The following is a 23905-nucleotide window of genomic DNA, read 5'->3' on the forward strand; positions in this document are numbered from 1 at the left end:
ACGACTTAACATGTGAAGGGTTTAACTAAGTACAACAACTAAAAGCTTCATATATGCGGATAGACATTCGTATGTCCTTCCATGTCCATGCGATGATAGGGTGACAAACCTCCTAGGTTAACCTCTTAGAGTCATGGAGAGCATATTTCCCCCACACTTTCACAAGCTTGAATACCTAGGTAAGTAAAGTATCTCTCCTCCTTTCTAAATCGGCTACATCAACATCACGTAGCCAGTCATCTACCCTCCTTCCAACCGAGCCCAGAACGGGGAAAGGCTTAAGAGACGCCTCATGTCGTAGTCGACAATACACCCGTGGATAGCAAGGTAGGCTGGTATGTAGGTTGGTAGGCCTAGACTATTCAGACACTACCCAAACAACCTAGGTAATAGACTAGTAATCTAGATACTGTACCATACCTACATAAGTTCGACACACACCCCTCCCTTTCTGCAAGGAGGCTTCAACTTTAAAGCGGATTGCCTTGCCGTAGCGTCCAAACTATTGTCGTCGTCCGTTTTCTTATAACCGTGGAATCCCGTCTGTATCTCCATATCTAGCCCTACAACCGATTTCCCGCTAGTTTTTTCTTGCCTAGGTAGATATCAGACAAAGAAGGTACCTTATATATTACCATTGACTTGCCCTCCTACTCTTTAGCTCTCCCTTATCTTGTCCTTGACACATTCCAACACATACCTCGTCCTAGAAGCCGATCTATACACATTTCCACATATCCTCTTCGTCGGAGCTAGAAACGTATAACCGAATATCATATCTCGGTGGAGTAGAAATAAGGGTTGGCTAGAATATAACTCACAATCATAATCGCAACCACCACAATGGCGACCACCGAGTCTATCCTCCAAGGCGTCTCCATCTCGGGCGACATCCAGCCCGAGCATAAGAAGATCCTCACACCGCAAGCGTTGGCCTTTCTAGCACTGCTGCACCGCTCCTTCAACGTCACGCGCAAGGTTCTTTTAGAACGCCGCATCATTCGCCAGGCCGAGCTTGACAAGGGCTACCTACCGGACTTCCTCCCAGAGACCAAACACATCCGTGAGAACCCGACATGGAAGGGTGCTCCGCCCGCCCCCGGTCTCGTCGACCGAAGGGTAGAGATTACGGGCCCGACCGATCGCAAGATGGTGGTTAATGCGCTGAACTCCGATGTCTGGACTTATATGGCCGATTTCGAAGGTAAGCTCGGATCTATCACCAATACTGGCTATAGAAGCGTCTAGTAAAGTCGGGAGATGCTGGAAGATAAAAGGGGAGGGGATGAGAGAAAAAGCGCTTGGCTAACCCAAAGAATAGATTCGAGCGCCCCGACGTGGGACAACATGATCAACGGTCAAGTAAACCTATACGATGCGGTGCGACGCCAGGTAGACTTCAAGATTGGACCTAAGGACTACAAGCTGCGAACAGACAGGGTGCTACCAACATTAATCGTGCGCCCTCGTGGCTGGCATCTAGACGAGAAGCACGTTACGGTAGACGGTGAGCCGATCTCGGGCTCCCTGTTCGATTTCGGTCTGTACTTCTTCCACAACGCACGCGAGTCCGTAGCGGCAGGGTTTGGCCCGTACTTCTACCTACCCAAGATGGAGTCGCATCTCGAAGCACGCCTATGGAATGATGCGTTCAACCTTGCGCAGGACTACATCGGGATATCGCGCGGTACTATCCGCGCTACCGTGCTCATTGAGACCATTCTCGCCGCCTTTGAGATGGACGAGATCATCTACGAGCTGCGCGATCATAGCTCCGGGCTTAACTGCGGTCGCTGGGATTACATCTTCAGTACGATCAAGAAGTTCCGCCAGAACAGCAATTTCGTGCTGCCGGATAGAGGCTGCGTAACAATGACGGTGCCGTTCATGGATGCGTATGTTAAGCTGCTAATCCAGACTTGCCATAAGAGAGGTGTCCATGCCATGGGTGGTATGGCGGCTCAAATCCCGATTAAGGATGATAAGGAGGCGAATGAGAAGGCGATGGATGGCGTGCGCGCAGATAAGTTGAGGGAGGTCAGGGCTGGCCACGATGGGTATGCGATTCATCTCCCTTTCCCCTATTATAAACTATATAAATTGGACGGTGCTGATATTAGTCTGTAGAACTTGGGTAGCTCACCCCGCTCTAGCGTCCATCGCATCCGAGATCTTCAACAAGCACATGCCGACACCGAACCAGCTGTTCCGACGTCGCGAGGATGTCAAGATCGGTCAGAACGACCTGCTAAACATGAACGTGCCCGGCAAGATCACCGAAGAAGGTATCCGGAAAAACCTGAACATCGGGTTGGGATACATGGAGGCTTGGGTCAGGGGTGTTGGCTGTGTGCCGATTAACTACTTGATGTACGTGGCTCTCCCATCCTTTGCATCTTACTCTTAATTCTAACTGAGGTAAACAGGGAGGACGCCGCCACAGCCGAGGTTTCTCGATCACAATTATGGCAGTGGGTACGACATGGCGTGACGACAGCCGAAGGCAAGAAGGTAGACAAGGCGTACGCGCTCAAGCTCCTCAAGGAGCAGACGGAACAGCTTGCGGCCAACTCGCCAGCCGGCAACAAGTTCGCCCTCGCGTCGCAGTACTTCGCCGGCCAGATCACCGGCGAGGACTACGCCGACTTCCTAACTACCCTGCTGTATAACGAGATCACATCCGTGGGTAACGCGGCACCGGCTAGTAAGCTATGATAAGCCTGCTAGGTGTTGCTAAATAGGGGAAGCCGGGTATCTAGTTGGTATATATTAGTATAAATCTAAGGGAGACGATACGAGATCATAAGGAAAGGAAGAGAATAAGAATGGTGACGGGACATAATGGACAATCAAGGCCAAAAGGATAGGCCGTATTGGAACGGCTCTTGTATGCTATGATGATATAAATGAAACCAAATCAAATCAAATCTGGAAATGACTCATTTATCTGTATGCTGGGGTTATGTGACGTGGTGTTGCAAACTTGCCCCTGTTCTTGATGTATATATAGACCTGGGTCCGTTAAGGAGAATGTTTCGCTATTTATATTAAGGGCGCATTGGGCTTTCTGCTCTTGAGCTTCTTCTCCACGAAGCCATATATATACCTCTTACAAGATACATACATAACTTTATTTCTTTATTTTATTCTAAACCACCCCTAAATCATGGGAATGAAACCTCCTTGGGAACTAATATTATCCATGGCACGATGGGCTCATTCATGCCTGCTGTCAAGTCACACCCACCTTACAGAATGTTTTTGTCACTAGGAGACTTCCTCGCATACCTTTTGGGAACACCAGTGTTCGCAATTGAGCGATTGCCGATAAAGATCATAAAGATCTAGTCGTCTTATAGACGCAGAGGAAAGAGCCTTCAAGAAGATGATGTTACCGAACTATTTTTTTTGAGTCGAGCTTCATGTCAACATCGAAGCTGCCAGTCCGACACCGCCTTATGAGAATTCAGCTACGACAACAACGATATGCGATGGTGAACTTGTGATTGAAGTTCATGCATTACCCGACAAATACTGAGCCCTGTGTTAGTGCAGCAGCCAAAGACCAGGAATCTGGGGTGTACATATATGACAGGCAGAAGAATAAGGACGGATCAGTACAGAAGCGACAAATACAAAGAAGAAATGTATTATCATGTATTTTAGATGATGGCGGTGGCAGTTGCCGAACAATTTGGATACACGGTGACGTCATCGGCTATCTTACCCTCAATGGCGTGCTCTGTACTAGGTACCAGACATCCTTAAACTGCATATCAATTGTACTTTACTTAGTGGATTCACATGTGCCTCATCATTGTATGCCTACGTGATTTATTCAGCTTACTCTAAGATCATAGATCCTCATACCGCGATTAAACACGATGAGTTCGACGCTTATCATAGGTGCCACTAGAGGTCTAGGAGCCGCCTTAGTGAAGGAATATGTTTCAAATCCGCCAGCACTTGTCTTCGCGACTACGAGATCTAGCGATACACCGAGTGGATTTCCGAGTGGTGTTAAATGGCTCTCCGGCATTGACTTAACAAAATCCAACGTCGGAGACAATCTCACTAATCAGCTCAAGGGAGAGGATCCTCTGGATGTTGTGGTATGCTCGAGGCTGTTGCTTTGGTTGCTTTGGCGATATCCTATTACTAATCTCATCATGTTAGATCATCAATGCCGGCCGATTCACCACTGAGGACTTTTCAGTTGAGAAAGGTCCAAATTGGGATGAAGAAGTGACCATGTATACGACAAGTTCGATTGCACCAATCTTCATCGTGCATAGTCTTGTTCATGCCGGACTCTTGAAGTCTGGCTCAAAGGTCATCCTGGTGTCTAGCGAGGCGGGGAGTATTACTCTGCGACACGAGAAAGAAGGTGGTGGCAACTACGCACACCACGCGAGCAAAGCTGCGTTGAACATGGCCGGCAAACTTCTTGCCATCGACCTGAAGGAAAAGGGCATTATCATCAGCATCATCCACCCAGGTTTCATGCGTACCGAGATGACCAAAGGTGTCGGCTTCGACAAACATTGGGACGCAGGTGGCGGTGAGCGATAACGATCCACACCTCTGTAAATCGTGGGGCTAATATGTGTGCCATCCAGCCGTAACCCCAGAAGTCGCAGCGAAGAGCCTCGTGGAGTGGACGGACAGGCTAGATATTAGCAAGTCCGGGGAATATTGGGCACCTCGAGGTCCACGTAGGTCTTGATCCTCGATAGATTGAAGCTAGGCCGCATCGGTCACTGACGCTGAGTAACAGGAGATATCGGTATGGCTGAAACTGTGCTTGGGAAAGATCTCGAGACGCCGTTGAAACTGCCTTGGTAATTTGAATTTCCGGACGGCAGAGAAGCTTTATAGGGATTACTCGTTGATGTCAGTCTGCGTCCGGACTTTAGTTGTTGGGATTCCGGTTAGGAGTTCCGTGAAGTTGACCAAAAATGACGTAATTCAGAAGATGATAATTCTCCGTTTATCGGTCATTTCCTACCTTGGTAGGTAGAACGAGTTTTTATTTTCTTTCTCCTTTGCCGTAGTAAGCAGATATCAGACATTTGAATCCTCTTCTCTTTTGTTCCTTAATGGGATATGAAATTGATAAAAAAAAGGGGCGGCGATACAGAATAGAGGATCAACCACCTGGGCAGCACTTACATAGTTCCGAGTTAGTTAGCAGATGCAGGACTACCCCACAGAAACGCCAAGGGGGTTGAAATTCAACATCCATTGTGGGGGTTTCCTTCTCGGCTACAACGGACTATGTACAGTGGCTTGACGCTGCGTACCTGAAAAGAGTCCTGGTGTCTCTCATCACATGCGTTGTAACAGAAGGTTCTCGGTTCGACGTTGCCGTTTAGGTATCATTTCCATAAATCTGCGATCCGTTCTGCCGTTATCCCATAGAAAAGATCTCAAGACATTTCTCGGGATATATCTATCTAGGCAATAATTCATGAGGAATCCTACCCAGATCTTGTCGTTCATCCGTGCCCCTGGACCGCATCCCTTACTTACCTATTTCGAAATATGCATGTACGTATCACCTCGCCGAGTGGATAATCACGCAGTAACCTAGCGTTACACGTGCTATTGTAGACCCAGGTATATATGGATGCATGTGCTGTAGTTTCTGAGGATAAAGCGCCGTTAGGATAAATCATCAAACGAATAGGCTCTTTCGGTAACTTACGAAATCATGGATGAGAGCTAGTCCGGTCTGCATGATAGAATCTAGAAGCGCACGCCAAGCTTTTGAATCATGGTGTTTACTTTTTGGAGCTGAAGAATAGGTACCTAGTAAGGTGGTCGAGAACTTGGGGATACTTTACGGGCGTTGGAGCTGATTCGGACTGCCCCTCACAAGCTGAAATAAATCTCACGTACGAATGCCTGGTGTTGTATTATTAAACTTAAGCTGTCAAGGTTCGAATCAAATGGAATAATAACTGTAAGGCAACTTAAACTTAATAAGTCGGCTATGAAGTTGGTGACACAATCTCATTCTAGGCCGGAGCTAAAGTTTGTAGCCTGAAGTAATGAAAGTATAATTATGTGCATTACATATGAATATCAATATTGATTCCGGCTGTTACCAAGCTAGCGACAATTCAATGTTCTTGGTTTACTTTAATTCTTACATATGCCACAACATGATAATAGTCATCCCTTATTCAATGCTGTCCTTTTGTACTATGTGTCCTCTGTGGGATCATTGATAATACCATCGATACTATGTAGAGATAGCTTTCGATCAATACGAGTTGATGCGACCTTTTTAGGTAGGTCCAGGTCCTTGCCGGCTCTTTTATGTTCTTAGATACCCCTTCGCAAGGGCCTTATGCATGGCGGTAAAGGTAATTAATTGCAGTATGGATTGCACATTTTATTTTATTCTAATATGACTATTCCAATTCGGTATTACACCAGACCAGGTCACCCTGTCGCTTCCCCCGGATACTGTGTATTGTTGCTCTTTACGAAATCCCACTAACCTAATCCTAACATTTCCATACAATAAATAAGAAGGTTCCGCTAGGCCTCGGTTCTTAAACTCAATTATTGGACTCCTTTTGTCTCTTCCGAATTTTGTTGCGAACTTCGTGATTTCTTTTACTCTTTAACTTTTAATTCTCGATTCTCTTCAAAGACGCCTGCTCCAGCGCTCTGGATATTATTAATACAGACGATTGCGAAACTGTTGGACCATCCCGCTAGTCACTCGTTTCGTCGATCCCCATCGATATCCCCTTGTCCTGTCCTGTCAGAAACGAGCCAGGACGAAAACCCCCCATCTTAAATCAATTAGAGTCCACAGCGGGAGACAGCACCATCCCACTTAATTTTTTAGTACCGCCCGTTAGTTAATAGGGGTCTTCGCGAACATCGTCAACCTGGATGGGAAGGGGTTTAGAAGAGAGGAGAGCCGACCAGACCTAGGAGCATTGGAAATCAAGCTAGCCAAGGAAAATCTTGTCACCCGACCTCAAAGAAAGGGAAGATTCCGACAATTGGCCAAATAACCAAATAAACCATCCTTTTATCGATCGGTAGCACGCTCTCGCAACTTCGTACAACTTCTCCCCTCCGAGTTCAATCCGCCCAAAGTTATCCCCCTAAGATTTTTAGGTTTTCGAGCCACGAGCAACATTGAACGAACAACGCAAAATACATACATATTTCGAAACACTGTACTCGGTACAGGTGCAACAACAAACCAAGAAAGTCGCGACCGGGCAGCACGACTCGTTCTTGCATCTCGAATTTCGTACTAATTGTTGTACATACTAATTAACGGTCGCAATTATTTTTGCGAATCGTAACTTCCACATAGGTTTCCTTGCATTTAAGTGCAGGACAACCTAACGCGCGTTTCCATAACGTCTAAAAGCACGCCTTTCCCAACTTAACCTCTCTAACCATCACCACTCACACATCTTCAACGCCTATTCATTCACACATACACACACACACACCTATTTCATTTTTGGCCCAAGAGCTGACCACCGCTATCCCACCATTACGGCCACTCATCCTCGAATGCATATCGCATTCTCTACCTAAATTTACCTATCAATTCGATCGGTATCCTTTTTAATCTCATTTGTACCGGCAAAAGTACGTGTCGCGTCAGGTTACAAGCAGTAGCAAACGTCATCCTCGGTCCGCTACAGGTACCAAGTCCATCTAGCAATTTAGGTCGACTAAGGTCATCTTGGGTCGACTTGGCAAATTATTCTAACCACCCTGACGATCGCCGTCCATCTCTTCCACCCCTGACACACTTAGACACCACCTCAACCAAAGCTTGCTGCAGAATCCAAACTGCGCAACCATCCGAGTTTGATTTTAGAGCCCTAACCGAGTCGACAATTGGTTGACAGGGTCGCAGTCCGTCAATCAGTCATTTTTTCACGGCATTTCTCAAATCCTCGATTTACAACGACCGGGCGCTACCCGGCATCCCCTGCGAGATTCCGGAGATCCTGTACCGAAAACAGGGAAATTTAACGACGATGTCCACGCACTCAGCAGACCTTCTGGGTAAGTAGAAATTCCAAGATAATGCTGGCTCCGCCTCCCCCTTTTCATCCGAACTATATCTGGATGGTACAAGCATTAGAGACGATAAGGAGGGTTGGTTCTGGTCCACTTTACAGGACCATATGCCTGTTTCATTTGTAGAAATTGATGTTTCACAATCGCCTATCACAGTCGTCATTCCCATTGCATCAAAATCTGCACTCGTCCGGTTAGCTAACTATCGCTTGTTTGTCATGCAATAGGTCTATATGATAATGGCCAAAGCACCCAATCCGCTGGCCTGACGCTTAACCTTTCGTCAAACAACCCCTTTCGCAACCGAGCCGCTTCGCCCAATAGTTTGACATCCCCTCCCCATTCACCATTTGATGACCCCCTTCCTCCTCCCAGACCTACTTCAAGAAACCCTTTCCTCGATCCCTCCAACCAACCATCAACGGCTCGTGTGAGTTCACCAGACAAAATGGCATCTAAGGATCAGAAGAGTAGCGCCGATGAGTTATTTGTAAGTCGCCGAATTCCATATTTCAGTTGAATCGAATTGAAAGATGTCGCGTTTCATAATTGAGCAATTGCTGACATGTACGCAATTAGGGAAACTTGTCGCTCGAGGATAAGGCTCGACAAGCCCCTGGCCGACCGATGAATCGCCCTCCCGGAGGACCGCCTCGAGGCGAAAACAATCCTCCTCGTGGTCGCGGCGCACCGCCTTCTTCATCGCACAAGCCTACCCGATCGCAAGAAGAAGCTCTACGGGCGCGTCGATTGCCTAGTGCTTCGGTTGGAGAGAAAAACGCCCCTTCGCCCCAGAAGCGACCGACGGAGCGTCGTCCTCGTCGTAACAGCGACTCCTCGATGCTGGAGAAGCCTTTGACAGATGAAGAGAAGAAGGCACGCGAGCTCAAACGCAAGGAACGTGAGCGACGTCATCGCGACGGCAAAGATAAACCTCGCACAGGTCGAAAACTTGATATCATCGACCAGCTTGATGCTACGAGCATTTATGGAACTGGATGTAAGTTGCCGTCAGGCATTTCTTAAATTACGCATGCTCACTTGATTCTAGTATTCCATCACGATGGTCCATTTGATGCTTGCAACCCACACAGAAACCGAAAGGGCAGCCGTCGCGCACCGATGCAGGCATTTGCTAAGGATTCTGCCAACAACTCTATCGGCGGCTCAGGTCCTCTTACTCAAAGACCCGATCACAAGCAATTTATGGGACAAGAGCCTCACGAGGCCTCCGCCATGTTCAGCACTGCGGCCAAGGAGAGAAACGGCAGTAAGAGCGAGGCGACCTTCTTCGATCCAAAGCAGGCGGGCGAGGTAGTCGATGGTGAAGAGACACTTGGGCTAGGATCATCCACGTTCCTGGAGGGCACCCCAGCGACCCGTTCCGCGATCCAACGAAACCAGGCCGAGACAGCGCAAGAGTTCATGGAGTCGGGCTTAGGAAGAAAGAAGTCGGTGGTCCAGCGTTTCCGAAGTATCAAGCGTCCTGCGCGTGACTACAGCGATTCCGGACGAGTTACCAGCCCGGATAGCTACTATACCCCGAAGTCGGGTGATGCTTCCGCCGGTGGCACCAATGGAGAAAGGAACCCGTTCTTCACGGAGTTCGACAAAGCAGAGGAGCGCATCTCTGTCAAACGCTCAGGCTCGAACCCGGTTAGTCCCACACTATCCGGCCCAGGTCTCGAGCGCCGAACGACTGATGATGGAGTAGTAACAGCCGAATCGCCAGACGGATCGAAGCCAGGAAGCAACGGATTCCTATCGCGCGTCAGGAGCCTGAAGGGAGGGAAACGACAGCGACCGGAACCACCTAGCAGGGAATTCTCAGTACCGAAACCTGGCATGGCGATCTAAACCGAGTTGCGAGAAGATTAAGAGTAGTGTTGTGAATTATTTCTCATAAGGTAGCTGATACATGCAGCTACATTCAGAACTTGAGCCGGATTCGGTAGTTACTAGAGACAATAACAGTACATGGTGTTTGTAAGCTTCGGATTTCACGCCGATCTATGACGGCGAATTCATGACGATTCCTTCCAGAAGTTTTCTCTGTTAAAAAGTGCAGCACCGGCGTGGACCGGGGAAGATGAGATACGGGGAAGGATTCCAGGCGGCAGCAACTTGCATCGACTTGCATCGACACTCATTTGATGACCCTCACCTTTTGTGTCTGGATAGCTTCTTGCGTTGTCTTATTAGGAACGGGTAGCAGATCGGGTTGATCTGCTAAGCATTGCTAGTGGAGGCATCATAAGGGGAAATAGGGGAGGCATTGCTATTGCTATTGCTAGTGGTCATCAGGTCAAGTTCATGCAGATTGAAATGAGTGAATCAATGCCTAGTTGTATGATGCTACAGATAGCTAGTTATAAAAACATGCTCTGCTTTGATAAAGAAGGATCGAAGGTTATTTCGATACTTATGAAAGTATAAATTCTCCGCTTTAGAAAAGCTTCACATAATATATTTCTAAGAGTAAATTTTGTTCAATCGGGAATTATCTAATTACATAAACTTGACGTATAGTACGGAATGACTGAACGTTGAAGTTACCGAGCGCTCCTCACTTTACGAACCAACTCCCCAATGATTTTTACTCATCTTTCATTTTTTTTTTCCACGTCTCTACACCCTTTACTTACTCAACCTAAATGATAGCTGAAAAACTCTTCGCGATGTAAAATCATGGATCTTGATGCGCATGATCCGGGTCTGCCTCTGCCCGCAGTCTCGCAGGTTAGCTCGCATTTTGCCTTGCTGGAGCCTACGTCAGGCGCGACACTGTTTGAGCTCGAGACGGCAAGGCGCGAAGGGCTGAGACATCGCGGCACGCTAATGACCGGGTCCGCCGAGATCGATGAGGGGGTCTTGTTGGGTGGCTTTCAGCGCGGGCAGGTGGCGGGTGTTAGTGCTGAGGAAGCGGAGTTTGGGGTCCTGGTGAGTTTCTTTTTTTCTCGTGGTATGAGGAGACCGGGAAATAGGAGATAGGTGAGTAAAGGCGGTATAACTAACGTCATTATAGGTCGGGCTGCACACCGTAGCGCACGCTGCGGTCTTTGGCGTTGCGCGGAAAGCAACTATTATTACTACGCTGGCACCTGCGGCTATCTTGCCTATGTTGAGAGATGTCATCAAAGTGCAGGTCCAGGCTAAATTTGGCCCGACTGCGGGACATAGGCAGCAGGAGGTTAATGGGGAGGTGAGGCGGTGTCTCGAGCTGATCTCTGTCTCGAGGGTCTTTGATGTCGAGGGCTTGTGGGAGGTGATTGGCGAGATTGAGACGCCCCCTTCTCCTATTACTAACCCTTCGGTCGCGGTCGATGAGGAGGAAGTTAAAGGGACTGAGGAGAGGGTAGATGAAATTTCTCCTATGGAAGAACAACCAACTCTAGTAAGGTCGGGAACCCCAAGACTAGCTTCCCAAAGACCTGTCGTGAAAGATGGGGGCGAGTTCAAAGCCAAGGCTGTTCTACCTTCTTTACGACCGCCGAAGATGGAGAGAATGGAGGTAGGAGACAGCGAGGAGGATGAAGATGAGGAGCTTAGTTCGCCCTCGCCATCACCATCCGCAAAGCCACCATCTACATCGCCTCAACCGCCCTCTTCAAATCCACCTATACCCCCGATGCCTTTACCATCTCCTCCTACAGCACAAGTTGCTTCGGCTCCAATCAAGACACCAACATCTACTGACAAACAGGAAGAAACCTCTCATATCCCGGATATAATCATAATAACGCACTTTTCATCATTACTTACGAACCTCTTCACCCGCTCCGCCGACAACAGGACTAGCGCACACACCACCCTACAACTCCTCTCCTCGCATTTACGGTACCTATCCCGATCGTCGGCCGGGCCACTCATCATGCTTCTCAACACTATGTCCACGTCTTCCTCCTATTCTTCGACCACAACTTCTGCTTCAACTATAAACACAAAAAATACAAATGCTGCATCAAGAGGAGTCGGAGCAGCACCTAAGAATAAACATAGAGAACCTACGCTTCGCTCGATATTTAATCCCGGTCCGCCCGGAAAAGGGGGAGAGGAAGGAGTCAGAAGACATGTAAATACCAAACCCGCCTTTGGCGTCACCTTCGCGCAGTTCTTAGATTTGCATTTGCTGTGCACGCGCGTGCCGCGGACTCGATCTGATGCTGAGACCCTATTCGCCCCGGGCGGAAATACATCTCTTAACGCGGGTGCGGGTGAAGTTAAGTACAGCTGGGTGGTTGAGGTGCTGCTAGATGAGCTTGGGGTCTGGGAGTGGGATGACAGCGACGGCGGAGATAAGAAAGGAGGGAATGACGTGAGATGGACGAGGAGAAACCGGGAGCAGCGTTGGGGCGCGGTAGATTTACGCTCGGGCGTGAGGCTTGTCGATGTGTCGTTCCGGGAGACGCGGCCTCAGGGGCCTTTGAGGCTTGCTGCTGGGTTTGGGGGACCGCATCCGAGGGGTTTGTGATGTTTGGATGTTGTGTTATGATGCGGCACGGTACGGCTTGGTGATGTGATATTCTTTTGGTGCCTATGGCGCTCTACCAAGATGAGCTCAAGATACTTGGCTGTTTCATGTGACACTCAACGCCGTTACTAATCGATCCCGAATGCAAGTCTTAGGCTATAACAAGCAAGGCTTCACTCAAACACGATGATACATGAATAATGCAATCACAATCTGTAAATTTTACTCGATCTCTCTTTTATATTTTTGCGTAGATAGAAGATAGAGCGGCGTACGTTTTCCTTTACGCGGGTCCGGTCCCATGTCCGTTTCAAATAATTTGCCCAATTTCCCATATCATATCATACCATACCATACCGTCCGTAGCCTCATGTATTCATACTCGTCATATCATAGCAACTTATCACTCACTTTCACAATCCTTCCTTTACAACTCCACCTCCACACCCCCATCAACCTCCACATCCTCAACCCCAGCTTCCTCACCCTCAACCTCTTCAACATAAGGCCCCAGCCTCTCAACCAACTCATCAACACTAATCCCCCTCTCACTCTCCCCATCCCAAACCCCACGATGCTTCCGCGGGTGCGGGGGAATCAGCACCGTGTCAACAACCTGCACCACCCCATCCTTCGTCAACGCATCCTGCACCGCGACACCGACATGTCCATTCAGCTTAACGCGGATAAACCCATGCCACCGCGCAATATCCACCGCAATGTGCTTATCGCCCAGCAGCGTCGGTAGATCGATGTGGAAGTGTCCGTCTGCCGTATGTTCACCTACCTCCCCGCCGAACTCAGCGGAATCAGAAGGCACTTTCTGGTGCCCGTAGTACGCGTCGGAGTACAGCGTCTCGTTCGCGACGACGTGGTACTTCAGCAGCGCGCGCAGGAAGTGCAGGCCCTTCGGGGAGTTGAACAGGAAGGCGTTCGCGCGGGGCCCGAGTTTCTTGAATGCGGTGTTCGTCGGCGCGAAGAAGGTTAGGCCTGTGAGCGCGGGGTGGGTGGTGTTGGAATGGTGGTGGTGGTGTGGGATGAAGCCGGATTTGTGGGCGGCGAGCTCGAGGGTGGAGAATTTGCTGGGGAAGAGGGAGATGAGGAGTTTGGTTGGGGGAGGGGGCGTCAGGATGTTGTCGATGGCGTGCAGCGCGCCGTTGGAGGCGAGAAGGTTCGCGTAGACTACTTTGGTGAAGAAGTTCAGCTTCACCCCGAAGAGACCGATGCTTACGCGCAGTCTTTGCGGGCGGTTGCCGAGGTGTTCTTCTTCGAAGGCGGTGGGGAGAGTGTGCGAGGAGAGGATCCGGCTCGCGGGGTAGAAGCCCGGTAGGACGTGGTACTTGATGAGCTTTTCGATGAATTCCTTTGGTGGCTTGAAGTCCCGTGCGCGATCGGGGATCTTTTCGAAGGCGGCGTCGGTGGGCACGAAGATGGTTATGTTGGCGGATGTGCCGTTTAGTCTGTCGACCATCTCTGGGTAGTCATCGAGGAGCTTGGCGAACTTGGTGGTGTGGTTCGATGCACGGATGGTTTGATACACGGTTAGGTTTGTGGAATAGCCCCGTTGTCCACGGGGTGCTTCATTGTACAAGGACGGAGAGAGGAAATCGGTAATATCGGATCCGATGTCGATTTCAAACCCTTCGGCGACGATGCCCTTGAGCTTGTTTGTCTGTCGCTCGAGGCCATCGAAGGCGTTGTCGAGAGTGTCTTCGATGGATGAGAGAAGTGCGTTGGCGCCGTGACAGACCTGTTTCCGCCACGAGGACGCCGTATTCTCCACTTTCTTCTCGGTGTCGAGGACAAGCTGTTGTGCGGTAGCCTCATCGGGTATGACGATAGCTGCGGCCGTTGCCACGAATGGCAAGAGTGCATTTGAATATCTCATATTGATTACCTATCGTCGATACGACTTGGATAGAAGAAATCAATTGAAAGGCTCGGGAATTACGGAAGCGGGACAACTGTAAGTATATATGCGGGCAGGCTAGGTACAGCAGTCTACGTTGGTCTAGGCCTATGAGACGATGTCTTTCAAGCCAAGGGAACTTGGGCGGCTGCTGACGTAGGTCAAGCCCGGAATAGGTAACTGATGTTCGAATCACAGGAGGTGCACGTATCTGATATGTTGTCGGTTTACATACATACGAAAAAAGGGGAATGAGAAATAAAAGAATCAATTTATCGGCTGCCTAGGCTGCTAGGTAGACAGACGTGCGAGGCGTAATGTGATTTCTCCTCGTCTTCGCGTCATGATAGTTGCAGTTGTTAGGTAGAACAACTTACGTTCCGTCTGACGTCTTACGTCTCCTCCCCCTTTTTAACTGCCCCTCATTGGTCCTTCGGAGCCTTTCGAGCTGCAGATGGGAACCAAGAGAGCTCATCCCTGCCGCCCTATATGTCTCAGCCCCAGTTTTGTACCACTAGGTCGGATGGTTGGAGTGTCCGCTGCCCGAGTATGGTTCTTATTGGTTGAACCCCTAAGCCCCTATGCGTATTCCCGTTTGGAATGTGATATATCATATCTAGGTAGATGGGGTCGAGGTCTCGACTCGAGGCTCTGGCTCAAATGCCATCCGATGCAAAAACATAGCAAGTTCGCCTAATGCTTGTGGTACTTCTACATGAGCACCGCCTTCTTCATATTCGTGGAATTCCACTTTCCCCTTCGTCCAAGCCTTGAGGATATCATATAACTTTCGACCGTTCTCTACCGGAACGATGTTGTTGTCGCGCGAGTGGGCGATGAATACTGGAGTGGTTGCCTCCTGCTGAAACTTGAAATCAAGCATTAAATACTCTAGGCTACTCATAGGTGCCTAGCCGTTGAAGCTGATTAAGCCTGCGAACCGCTTCTTGAGGCAAAAACATGCCGCATACGCCGCTGCGAAACCGTGACCGAACCCCCCTAGGAAGATTCTCTCATGTGGGACATGTTTTAGCTCCTTTTCGAGGAGAGCCTCGATTATTTTGATGGTTCTTTGCAGTCCAGGAGTCTGACCTCTGGGTTTCTCGTCGGGGTTAATCGTGGACCAGGTGTCGAACCACTGAGGGATCATTTGACCAGTACGCTCCGAGTGTATATTCGGTGCTGAAGGGAAAATCCATCGGACGGTTGGGAAAGGATAATGTAACGGCCTGGGATCGACTGTAATCGCATCGGTTTTGCGCTCGATAGCCATTTGTATGTCGATCACCATGGAGGAAAACGACGGTGTGAGTGTGCTCGAATAATTTCTCGAAAAAGGTGTCTATCTGCGTTTTGATCTTATTTTTGTGACTTGTACGATGTAAATAGGTAATATGTAGCTCTACTAGAAATTGCTATTCTCATATTGTACAAGGAGTGTAGCATATCGACATCTTATCTCCGAAGAGATAAACAGGAGACGAAATAACTAGTAAATGCGGCCACGAGAACTTAGTTTTCATCCCAACTTGACAAGTACGGGATCGCAGATAGTATCGGCAGAATCGAACATTATATCAACTATATACGCTTTGATAGACAGGGGTGTTTGCACATGGCCAGAGTTTAATCTGCTAAGACTTACATAAATTGCATGGTGCCATGGAAAATATCTCTATCAACATCGTCGTACTTCATTCCAGTATAATTCCTAAATATATAATCTATTAATACAATTCCATTGTTTTCCTTCCTCTGCTAATCGCAAAATTACTCTATACGGAAAAATCATACTCAACGACCCCTTTATGTCGGACTGGATAGGGTTTAGCCCCTTTAGTTACCCCTTTTGTACTTGACATCCCATTCATAACCCCTTTATCGCATATAATACCCCTGAGAGGTATATATAGAATTACATAGCATCTTTCTAACTCAACGGGAAACAGTACGGACTATAAAGTACCGTATACCTTGAAGAAGTACTTGATAGAAGCACATGTGTAGATAGGGATCTAAAAGGATAATGGCTAACCATGTACGAAAATAGGGGTACCAGTCAGTGAAAACACCCCCTTAACAATAACGACGTTTAGAATCATACGGGTTTCATGATTCGTATATTGTTATTAAATAACGAGCCACGTTCGTCAACAATCTTTCCCATTCGTGTCTATAAATACGTATCTTCGATGCCGCCGTCGAGGGGTTTAGAATTCCACAACTAACAGCAATAGGCTGATAGCAATCATGGATCAATCTACAGAAGCATTGATTGAACGAAGCAATGGGTGGGAGAGTCGGTTTACCGCACCAACTCTGGCCCTCCAATCTTTCCTAGACAGGATCCCGCACATCGCGTTTTTGGAACTTGTCGAATCTCCAATGGTAGACTTCGCATATCGAGAGTTCTACTACGATTGCATGTCTTTAGCCGACACCCGTTTCGGTATTGAAGGCATTCGCAAGAAGGAGGATGACGAGTTACGTATCAGGCTAGACGCCTTCCTGCGCGCAATAAGCGACTTCGAGGCGAGACCTGATCTCGATGCAGAACTGTTTTCTGTAGTGAAAGACGTGGGTGAGCTCAGAGGCACTAGATTTGTAGATCCAACCGATGACCGACGACAGGTAAAGAAGACGTGGCAGGCCTATGAACATATAGCGCATTTTATGCGACGTCTTTACAGCTTTACCATCGAACTGGATTTGGCTATTAAGCCACTCGTATTAGATGCGAAGAAACGGATCCCAATTCTACTCGGCGCCCTCATGGTTTGTATGCGCGTACATCAAACGAACCAGTATCCGGAGTTAGAGCAAGTAGGTACACCCGGTACCCTGAGCTCAATCCCCTTCGACATCGACCGTTGGCTGGCCCGTTTTCACAACGTCGATGAAGATACTCGTTTGCGGCTTTATACTATTTCTTCGGATATTCGTGATTCGTATCGTGCCGAGGCGCAGAACGAGTACTGGCACCATGTCGAGTACTTCTCGATGTTTGCCAAATACGCAGGATCCGATTTTGAAGAGTTTCACGCTCTTAAAGCGCGAGGGTGGTGGTGGCATTGTGACAAGGGGCGTGCCATCCCCTGCGTCTTTAACGTTGAGGATTCCTAGATCGCGAATAGAGTAAGGCGTAGTTACATGAGATTTATTTCTAACCAGGTATTAAATACCTACCCACATACCCCTATTATTAATTGATTTATTACCTACCTACATATTATATGATACCTATATAAGCTAAGGTGAATGATTCGATTGATACTTAGGCGAAGACTTGTTATTATGGATTGCGGTTATGCTGATTTTTATATGTATTGAAGCTTTAGTTATTCCCCAATAGGAGTTCACAACACATAGACTGCCTATCTACCCCTATCCAGGCTTATGGCATCAGCAACCCCTGAACCCACCCATCCCCTCATTCATCAAGAAACTCCTCCAGAACCCGATTAAACTTCTCCGGATTCTCCACGAAAGTAAAATGACCACCCCCCTCCTCCTTCTCAAAAACCACCAGCCGCGCATTCGGCCCAACCTGGTCCACAATCCACTGCCCACTCTCCACCGGCACTATACTCGCCTTCCCAGCAATAACCAGCACCGGAACCGTGAACCGCGGAAACACATCCCCCCAATCCCACAGCGCATGTCCCAACATCATCGCCCCCGCCACCCTCGCCGGCGCCTTCGCCGTCTGTTCCTCCGCCCACCGAAACTCCGCCGCGTCCACATTCTCCGTGTAAAACCTCCCCGCCAACCCCCTCCTCACCTCGTCCCCCCCGGGTCCCGCCAGCTTATTCGCCATCTCGAACAGTGCTTCCGGGGTGAACGCCGCTCCCGCTAGTAATCTCTCCTCCGCGGTCCACGACGGGTTGATTGTCAAAGAGCGCGCTTGGTCGATGAAAACCACCTTCCTAACCCGTGTGTGCGGGAACAGGTCCCAGTGCGCCCAGATCGTGCTAGCGCCCATGGAATGCCCGACGAGAGTCACGGCGTGCAAGTCGAGCTGCTCGAGTAGCGCGTCGAGATCCGCGGCGAGACGCGGCACGCGGTACCCGAAGACCGGCTTGTCGGAGTCTCCGTGCCCGCGGTGGTCGTAGGTTGTTACGCGGAAGCGGGTCTGGAAGTGCGTTACTTGTTTGTGGAATTGTGCGGCGGTTTGGATCCACCCTGGGATGAAGACGATATTGGGGCCGGAGGTGGGTCCGGTTTGTGTGTATGCGAGACGCACGTTGTCCGGGAGGGTTATGAAGCCTGTTGTTGCGGCCATGGTTGTGGGGGGAAGGGTTGGTGGTGTTGTTTTTGGGGTGTTGGTTTTGGGGTGGTGGTTTAGGGGGAGGGCTAAATTGGGTTGTTTTGGAAGTTTGGATTTTTATGCTGTTTTATCTACCTAGCTATTTACTAGGAAAAAAGAAAGATATACATGTAATCTTCCTTGATGTAAGAAAGAACACAGAGCCTGTCCTTGATTTCCACGAAGGCCGTTGCTGTGCCTCTTTTATAGGCCGAATGGACGGAGCTTCCATTGGCTATATGCGGACCGCACGTTGCAACCAGGGAGACGTGTTTAATCTTAGCGTAGATCCGCTCCATAATGGTCCGATCTTGGTCAGCATCGACCTAACTCCTCTCTGCTCTTGCAGCTCTCGACGGTGTTAGGCGGTATTTATCTTGTTATCGTTTCCCGAAACCCAGTGCCGACTTTGGTGGGCATTTAGGTGGGTTTGATGGAAGTTCAAACTGAGACTGAGCTGTGAATGATCCCGGATGACAGGAATCGAAGTGCTATCCGATGCGGTTGGTATGGTGTCTAGGCGTGTCCAGGGATTTAGCTGACATCAGCACTATATAAATTCCAAATTATATACTGAGTAGCTATAGTCGCCGATCTTTCGTCCGCCGTACCCGGAGATTATTGCGGGCGAGATATGCCGTCTTTACTTAGCGTGTATTATATCTTTATATCTGATACTAGTTAGAATTCGCAAGATGTTGACTTAGTGTCACCTGATTTTTCCGCATCCTCCTCCTGAGGTAGATCGTGGTTTGGTATAGTTAGATGGATCGAACAAGCGTCGTGATCGGTCCAAAGAAACGGAAAGGACATTAATTCCCAAAGGTGATTATTCGAAGTTTTAGTCGCATTATGATAGACCATTAGGTTGTGTTAGATTCCGCGATTATTAACGCGGCTGCCCGGACTCCGAGTCGTTAGGGTCACCGAGCATTATAAATCTTCACAAGACTCCTTAATTTGAGAAGAAGTAATTGGCGTGGCAAGACGGTATCTAAAGTCCGTCCTCTTTATATAAACCGAGAATTAGAAAAGGGTATCGCTTAAACAAATATATTCCACCGAACTCCCAGAAAACCGTATTCCCCCAAACTCCAATGAATCCGCTGTTATTTACAAGAAAAAAACGCCTCGCTCTAGGTGAGATGACGTTGATGTGAATCTATTGGTTTCGATCATAGTTGGTCGAATGAATTCCATCTCGGATGTGAAAGATGGGTGACGTGATGTTTGTATGTATGTGTTGCTCTCGTGGCTAACACAGTGGCGGCGGCGAAATTTAGATATGTCGGATGATGAGAGAACCGATCATGTTGTAGATGTGCGTTACCGGGGCACGCTGCGGTGTTCTTATCGTATATATAGTCGGTAAGAAGTTGTATGTGTGACGAGGTTATTGAGGTAAGATGGCATTGCTAGAATAAATCGGTGCCAGCGATGGAAGCTAGGCGGGCGCTTTCTCCGGGGCAAGCTGCGGTGTTCTTATCGTATGTATGGTCGGTACGAAGTTATATGGGTGACGAGGTTATAAAGGTAAAATGACATTATAATAAGTCGGTGCCGGCGATGGAGACTAGGCCGGGCTCTTTGCTTTCTCCGGTGCAAGCTGCGGTGTTCTTGTCGTCTATAGGGTCGGTAAGAAGTGATGTTGGTGACGAGGTTATGGAGATAAAATGGAATAGATCGGTGCCGGCGGTGGAGGCTAGGCGGGCAGGTCGCTTTTTCCGGGGCAAGCTGCGGTGTTCTTTTCCTAACTAAGTAAAGTCGCTTCCGTCGGTAGCTAGGGAAGCTGACTAGTCTTCATCGAAGTCGAAGACTTTGATATGTCATCGAGGTTCGTATCCTCGTCTTTGGCTCTATAGGCCATCTATGATCTTGGTATAATGCCGGGGGCTATTCTGGCGGATACATAGTTCTCACCAAGCCATCTATAAGCTAGTTCTTCGGTATCCCTCATCTCGAATCTTCTAGCTGGGTATATCCCGGCTTCTCCCAACAAATCTTCCCTTCTTCCCGTATATCGGGGTTATGATAATGTCGCCTGTATGACGGGCAGGTGACTCGTATCGCATTATCCGGGGCATGCTGCGGTGTTCTTTTCATGTCGAAGAAGAGGATATGTGATATTATCGGGCTGTAGATAGGGGTATGCGTTATCCGGGGCACGCTGCGGTGTTCTTGGCCGTTGTCGAGATTCGATATCCACGACGGAAACTAGGTGGATATTGGTGCATTAACCGGGGCAGCTGCGGTGTTCTTGTCAAGCCTAAGAAGAAGATGGATGGTTGCGTTGTCCGGGGCACGCTGCGGTGTTCTTGTCGACGGTGAAGGTTGTCGATGGGATGGTCGTCCTTCACTAGAGGGCCACACAAGGTTCGGGCCTTGTGCGCCGAGGTGGTCGATGGTACAGGATGGTCTACTGGTTGGAACGTCTCTTCGACATCCCACCCTTCCTCGTTTCGTCCCCCCGCTTCAAGCGACGCTGCTGGAGCCTTCGTTGGCCCAGCGCGTTCTTGAGCTCCTGCTCGACTCCTCCAAGATCTTGGGTTGAAGGTTGAACGGGTTCTTGGAAGCTCTTCAGCTCCTGTTCAACCTCTCCAAGATCTTGGATTGTGAGGAGAGCCGGCTTTGGGACGTACTCGTGGTTGGCCTCCTCAGGCGCAACCTCCGCGGCAGGCTTTGTCTGCACGCCAAAACGCTTGATACTGTCCTCCAGAAGTGCCTTCTGGAGAACAAGCGTGGCGGCATCTTGAACCGCGTAGTGTTCTTCTCGTGCAAGAGCGAGCGCTTCGTTCGAGGAGTTGCACTCCTTACGATAGCGCCCGGTCTTGCTGAACACACGAGTCGGGGGGGTCGGGGTCGGGGGGGTGTTGAAGTCGGGAGGGGAAGAGAGAGGAGAGGGAGGAGTGGACGGACGGGTAGATGGGGTGACGAGAACGGAGGGACCAGGGGTGAAGGGGTCCGGAGTGAAGGGGTCGGTTGGAGATGAATCAGGAGGGAATTGAAGGCCCCAGCAGAGACGGTCAAACAACCCACGCTTGGTAAGCGTGAGTTCCTTCTCGTACTCATACTGGCACTCGCCCTTGAACTGGGCACAGTGCTCGCGCATCTGAGAAGTGTACTTCTCATGGAGGTCATTGGCGAACTCCTTCGCTTCCTCCTTCATCTCCATCTCCATCCCTACCTTCATCTCGGCCACCTGGGCCTTCACCTTGACCTTCATATCGGTCACCTGGGTCTCCATCTTGACCTGCATCTCGGTCACTTGGGTCTCCATCTTGGTCCGCATCTCCTGCACGACCTTCTCCATCTCTTCCTTCGCAGTCGCCACCTGGCTAGCTGCGTCCTTGACTGCTTGGTCTTGGACCTGCGACAGCATAGCCGAGGCGCTCTTCTGCTCCTCCTCGGACTTTTCCACTATAATGAAGATTAGTAATTTGATTAACTATACAGGAGAAAAATAAATTGTTGATATGACTTACCCAGCTCCATGTACTCGGCCTGCAGACCCTTGAGTTCGTCCTCAAGGGCCGCATTCTTGGCCTCTAGGCGCGCACACTCTGCCTCGGCACCGACGTCCACGTCGATAACCATCATGCCGTAAGATTGCTCAAGCTGAGCAATCTTCAGCTTGAGGCGGCGGTTGTCGACACGGACACGGTGTCGGTCACCAACAACACCCTTCAGGACCTTCTTGGCCCGCTCAATGGCGCCCTTCTGCGCCTTGCTTGCCTCTGTGAGTCGAGAGACTTCCATCGTGGCTTGATGGTACATGTTGTCCTTCTCGACCCACAGATCCTGGCATTGGCTCTGCAGATGGGCGCGCTCCTTCTCAAACCGGTCGAGGTCCGGCTTGATTGCGGCAACGATTGCTTGGATGGTTGCCGCGGAAACTTCAGCGGGGTCCACGGACTGCATAATAGTGGCGGTAACTACTTCGACGGGAGAAGACATTGTGGCGGTGGGGGGTGGTAGGTGATGGTAGGTGATGGTGATGGTGATGGTGATGGTAGGTGGCGGCGGTGATGGTAGTGGCGGTAGGTGTCGGTAAAACGAGAGGGTATGGTAGCTGGAGAGTAATTGTTAGTGTCTTGACTTTAATAAGAAGAATAGTGATTGGAAGTCAAAGTGCTGACTGAAGGATAAGTAGAAGGTTAAGACAATGATAGAAGATATGGAAGGTGACGACTAGACGAGGATGGTAGAAAAAGAAAAGGGAGGGAGAGTTCGTGTGAAAAAATGATAGCAAATAATGGATGGAAATGTATATGCTCACTAGTAACGAAGGTTGAGGTGGAAGATGGGGTTTGAGGATGATGATTGAAGAAAACGAAAAAGAAGATGAAATCTGGAAGGTTGCTTGGAGTGAAAAAAAAAAAAGTTGTTTGATGTTAAGAGTGAAGGTCTAAAATAAAGTAGGATGTAGAAAGTGTTATGTGGGTAGGAACAGTGTGGTAGAGGACGAGTGGTAGAGGGTAAGTGTAGAGGGTAAGTGTAGAGTGGTCGAGGACGAGTGTGGAGTGGTAGGGCACGAGGTGATGACTCAAAATGGATGTACCTTCGTAAAAATGAAAAAAAAAAAATAAAATAAAATAAAAAGTAGGGAAAGAACCCGGTGTGTAGATTCCTGCGCGGTGATGATTATGATAATAGTCAAAAACGCAGTTAATAATCTAAGCCGGTGATGATGATCAAAAATAGGTAGGCATGGAATAATGATCGAGGGTGAAGTTGGTACTTGGGACTGAAGATACCACTTGGATGGAGATAATGAAGAATCTTACCGGGAATCGAGGGATCTTGGTTCAGAAAAGCTTTCACAGTGAAGGGTAAGCTGTTGGTCAAGGATAAGATCAATGGTGAAGGTGGAAGTGATGGTCGAGATGGTGGTTCAAGATGAAGAAATTGAGTAGGAAAATAATTAAGGGAGATGCTTACTTACAGGTGATAGTGGTGAGGTAGAGGTAAATGTGAAACTAAACGGGTTGTGCGAAAAGTTGGCGTGAATGTGAGTAGAAGTTGCAGTTGTAAGTAAAAGCTGCGAATTTTTCTATCTCTGAAAGTTCGTTGTGAAGGAAAGAAATGAGAATTAAAATTTGTCTGTTCAGATTTTGGTATATAGCTTCGGGAGGGAGGCGGTAGGGGC

General features: G+C 48.9%; 9 protein-coding genes across 9 annotated transcripts; 5 read left to right on the forward strand and 4 right to left on the reverse strand.

The window, feature by feature from the left end:
- The first annotated feature begins 327 nt into the window (after nt 1-327).
- Nucleotides 328-2927, forward strand: GGS22DRAFT_159603 (malate synthase, glyoxysomal). The gene is made up of 4 exons (XM_047960814.1): nt 328-1204; nt 1322-2057; nt 2128-2370; nt 2427-2927. The coding sequence occupies exons 1-4, from the start codon at nt 844-846 to the stop codon at nt 2713-2715; spliced, it is 1629 nt and encodes a 542-aa protein (XP_047819845.1). The 5' UTR covers nt 328-843; the 3' UTR covers nt 2716-2927.
- Nucleotides 2928-3775: 848 nt separating this feature from the next.
- On the forward strand, nt 3776-5464 carry GGS22DRAFT_159606 (oxidoreductase). Its single transcript, XM_047960815.1, has 4 exons — nt 3776-4112; nt 4177-4561; nt 4620-4715; nt 4778-5464. Exons 1-4 carry the CDS (start codon nt 3885-3887, stop codon nt 4843-4845), a joined length of 777 nt encoding a protein of 258 aa, XP_047819846.1. The 5' UTR covers nt 3776-3884; the 3' UTR covers nt 4846-5464.
- A 1870-nt stretch (nt 5465-7334) lies between these two features.
- On the forward strand, nt 7335-9967 carry GGS22DRAFT_122762 (Pal1-domain-containing protein). The gene is made up of 4 exons (XM_047958268.1): nt 7335-8058; nt 8301-8563; nt 8653-9073; nt 9125-9967. Exons 1-4 carry the CDS (start codon nt 8031-8033, stop codon nt 9928-9930), a joined length of 1518 nt encoding a protein of 505 aa, XP_047819847.1. The 5' UTR covers nt 7335-8030; the 3' UTR covers nt 9931-9967.
- A 689-nt stretch (nt 9968-10656) lies between these two features.
- Nucleotides 10657-12743, forward strand: GGS22DRAFT_159614 (uncharacterized protein). The gene is made up of 2 exons (XM_047960816.1): nt 10657-11013; nt 11099-12743. Exons 1-2 carry the CDS (start codon nt 10762-10764, stop codon nt 12542-12544), a joined length of 1698 nt encoding a protein of 565 aa, XP_047819848.1. The 5' UTR covers nt 10657-10761; the 3' UTR covers nt 12545-12743.
- On the reverse strand, nt 12744-14823 carry GGS22DRAFT_159617 (FAS1 domain-containing protein). Its single transcript, XM_047960817.1, has one exon. It carries the CDS (start codon nt 14430-14432, stop codon nt 12972-12974), a length of 1461 nt encoding a protein of 486 aa, XP_047819849.1. The 5' UTR covers nt 14433-14823; the 3' UTR covers nt 12744-12971.
- A 307-nt stretch (nt 14824-15130) lies between these two features.
- Nucleotides 15131-15885, reverse strand: GGS22DRAFT_159618 (Phospholipase/carboxylesterase/thioesterase). Its single transcript, XM_047960818.1, has one exon. It carries the CDS (start codon nt 15742-15744, stop codon nt 15364-15366), a length of 381 nt encoding a protein of 126 aa, XP_047819850.1. The 5' UTR covers nt 15745-15885; the 3' UTR covers nt 15131-15363.
- Nucleotides 15886-16703: 818 nt separating this feature from the next.
- On the forward strand, nt 16704-17576 carry GGS22DRAFT_187248 (uncharacterized protein; the record flags this gene model as incomplete). The annotated part of the gene is made up of 1 exon (XM_047964563.1): nt 16704-17576. The coding sequence occupies one exon, from the start codon at nt 16704-16706 to the stop codon at nt 17574-17576; it is 873 nt and encodes a 290-aa protein (XP_047819851.1).
- Nucleotides 17577-17842: 266 nt separating this feature from the next.
- Nucleotides 17843-18900, reverse strand: GGS22DRAFT_199432 (alpha/beta-hydrolase). Its single transcript, XM_047966289.1, has one exon. It carries the CDS (start codon nt 18733-18735, stop codon nt 17884-17886), a length of 852 nt encoding a protein of 283 aa, XP_047819852.1. The 5' UTR covers nt 18736-18900; the 3' UTR covers nt 17843-17883.
- Nucleotides 18901-20846: 1946 nt separating this feature from the next.
- GGS22DRAFT_199434 (uncharacterized protein) lies at nt 20847-22713 on the reverse strand (the record flags this gene model as incomplete). Its single annotated transcript, XM_047966290.1, has 2 exons — nt 20847-22176; nt 22242-22713. The coding sequence occupies 2 exons, from the start codon at nt 22711-22713 to the stop codon at nt 21176-21178; spliced, it is 1473 nt and encodes a 490-aa protein (XP_047819853.1). The 3' UTR covers nt 20847-21175.
- Between the last annotated feature and the right edge of the window lie 1192 nt (nt 22714-23905).

The sequence above is a fragment of the Annulohypoxylon maeteangense genome (genome assembly GCF_022496945.1).
Source record: "Annulohypoxylon maeteangense strain CBS 123835 unplaced genomic scaffold GGS22scaffold_6, whole genome shotgun sequence".
NCBI lineage: Eukaryota > Fungi > Ascomycota > Sordariomycetes > Xylariales > Hypoxylaceae > Annulohypoxylon > Annulohypoxylon maeteangense.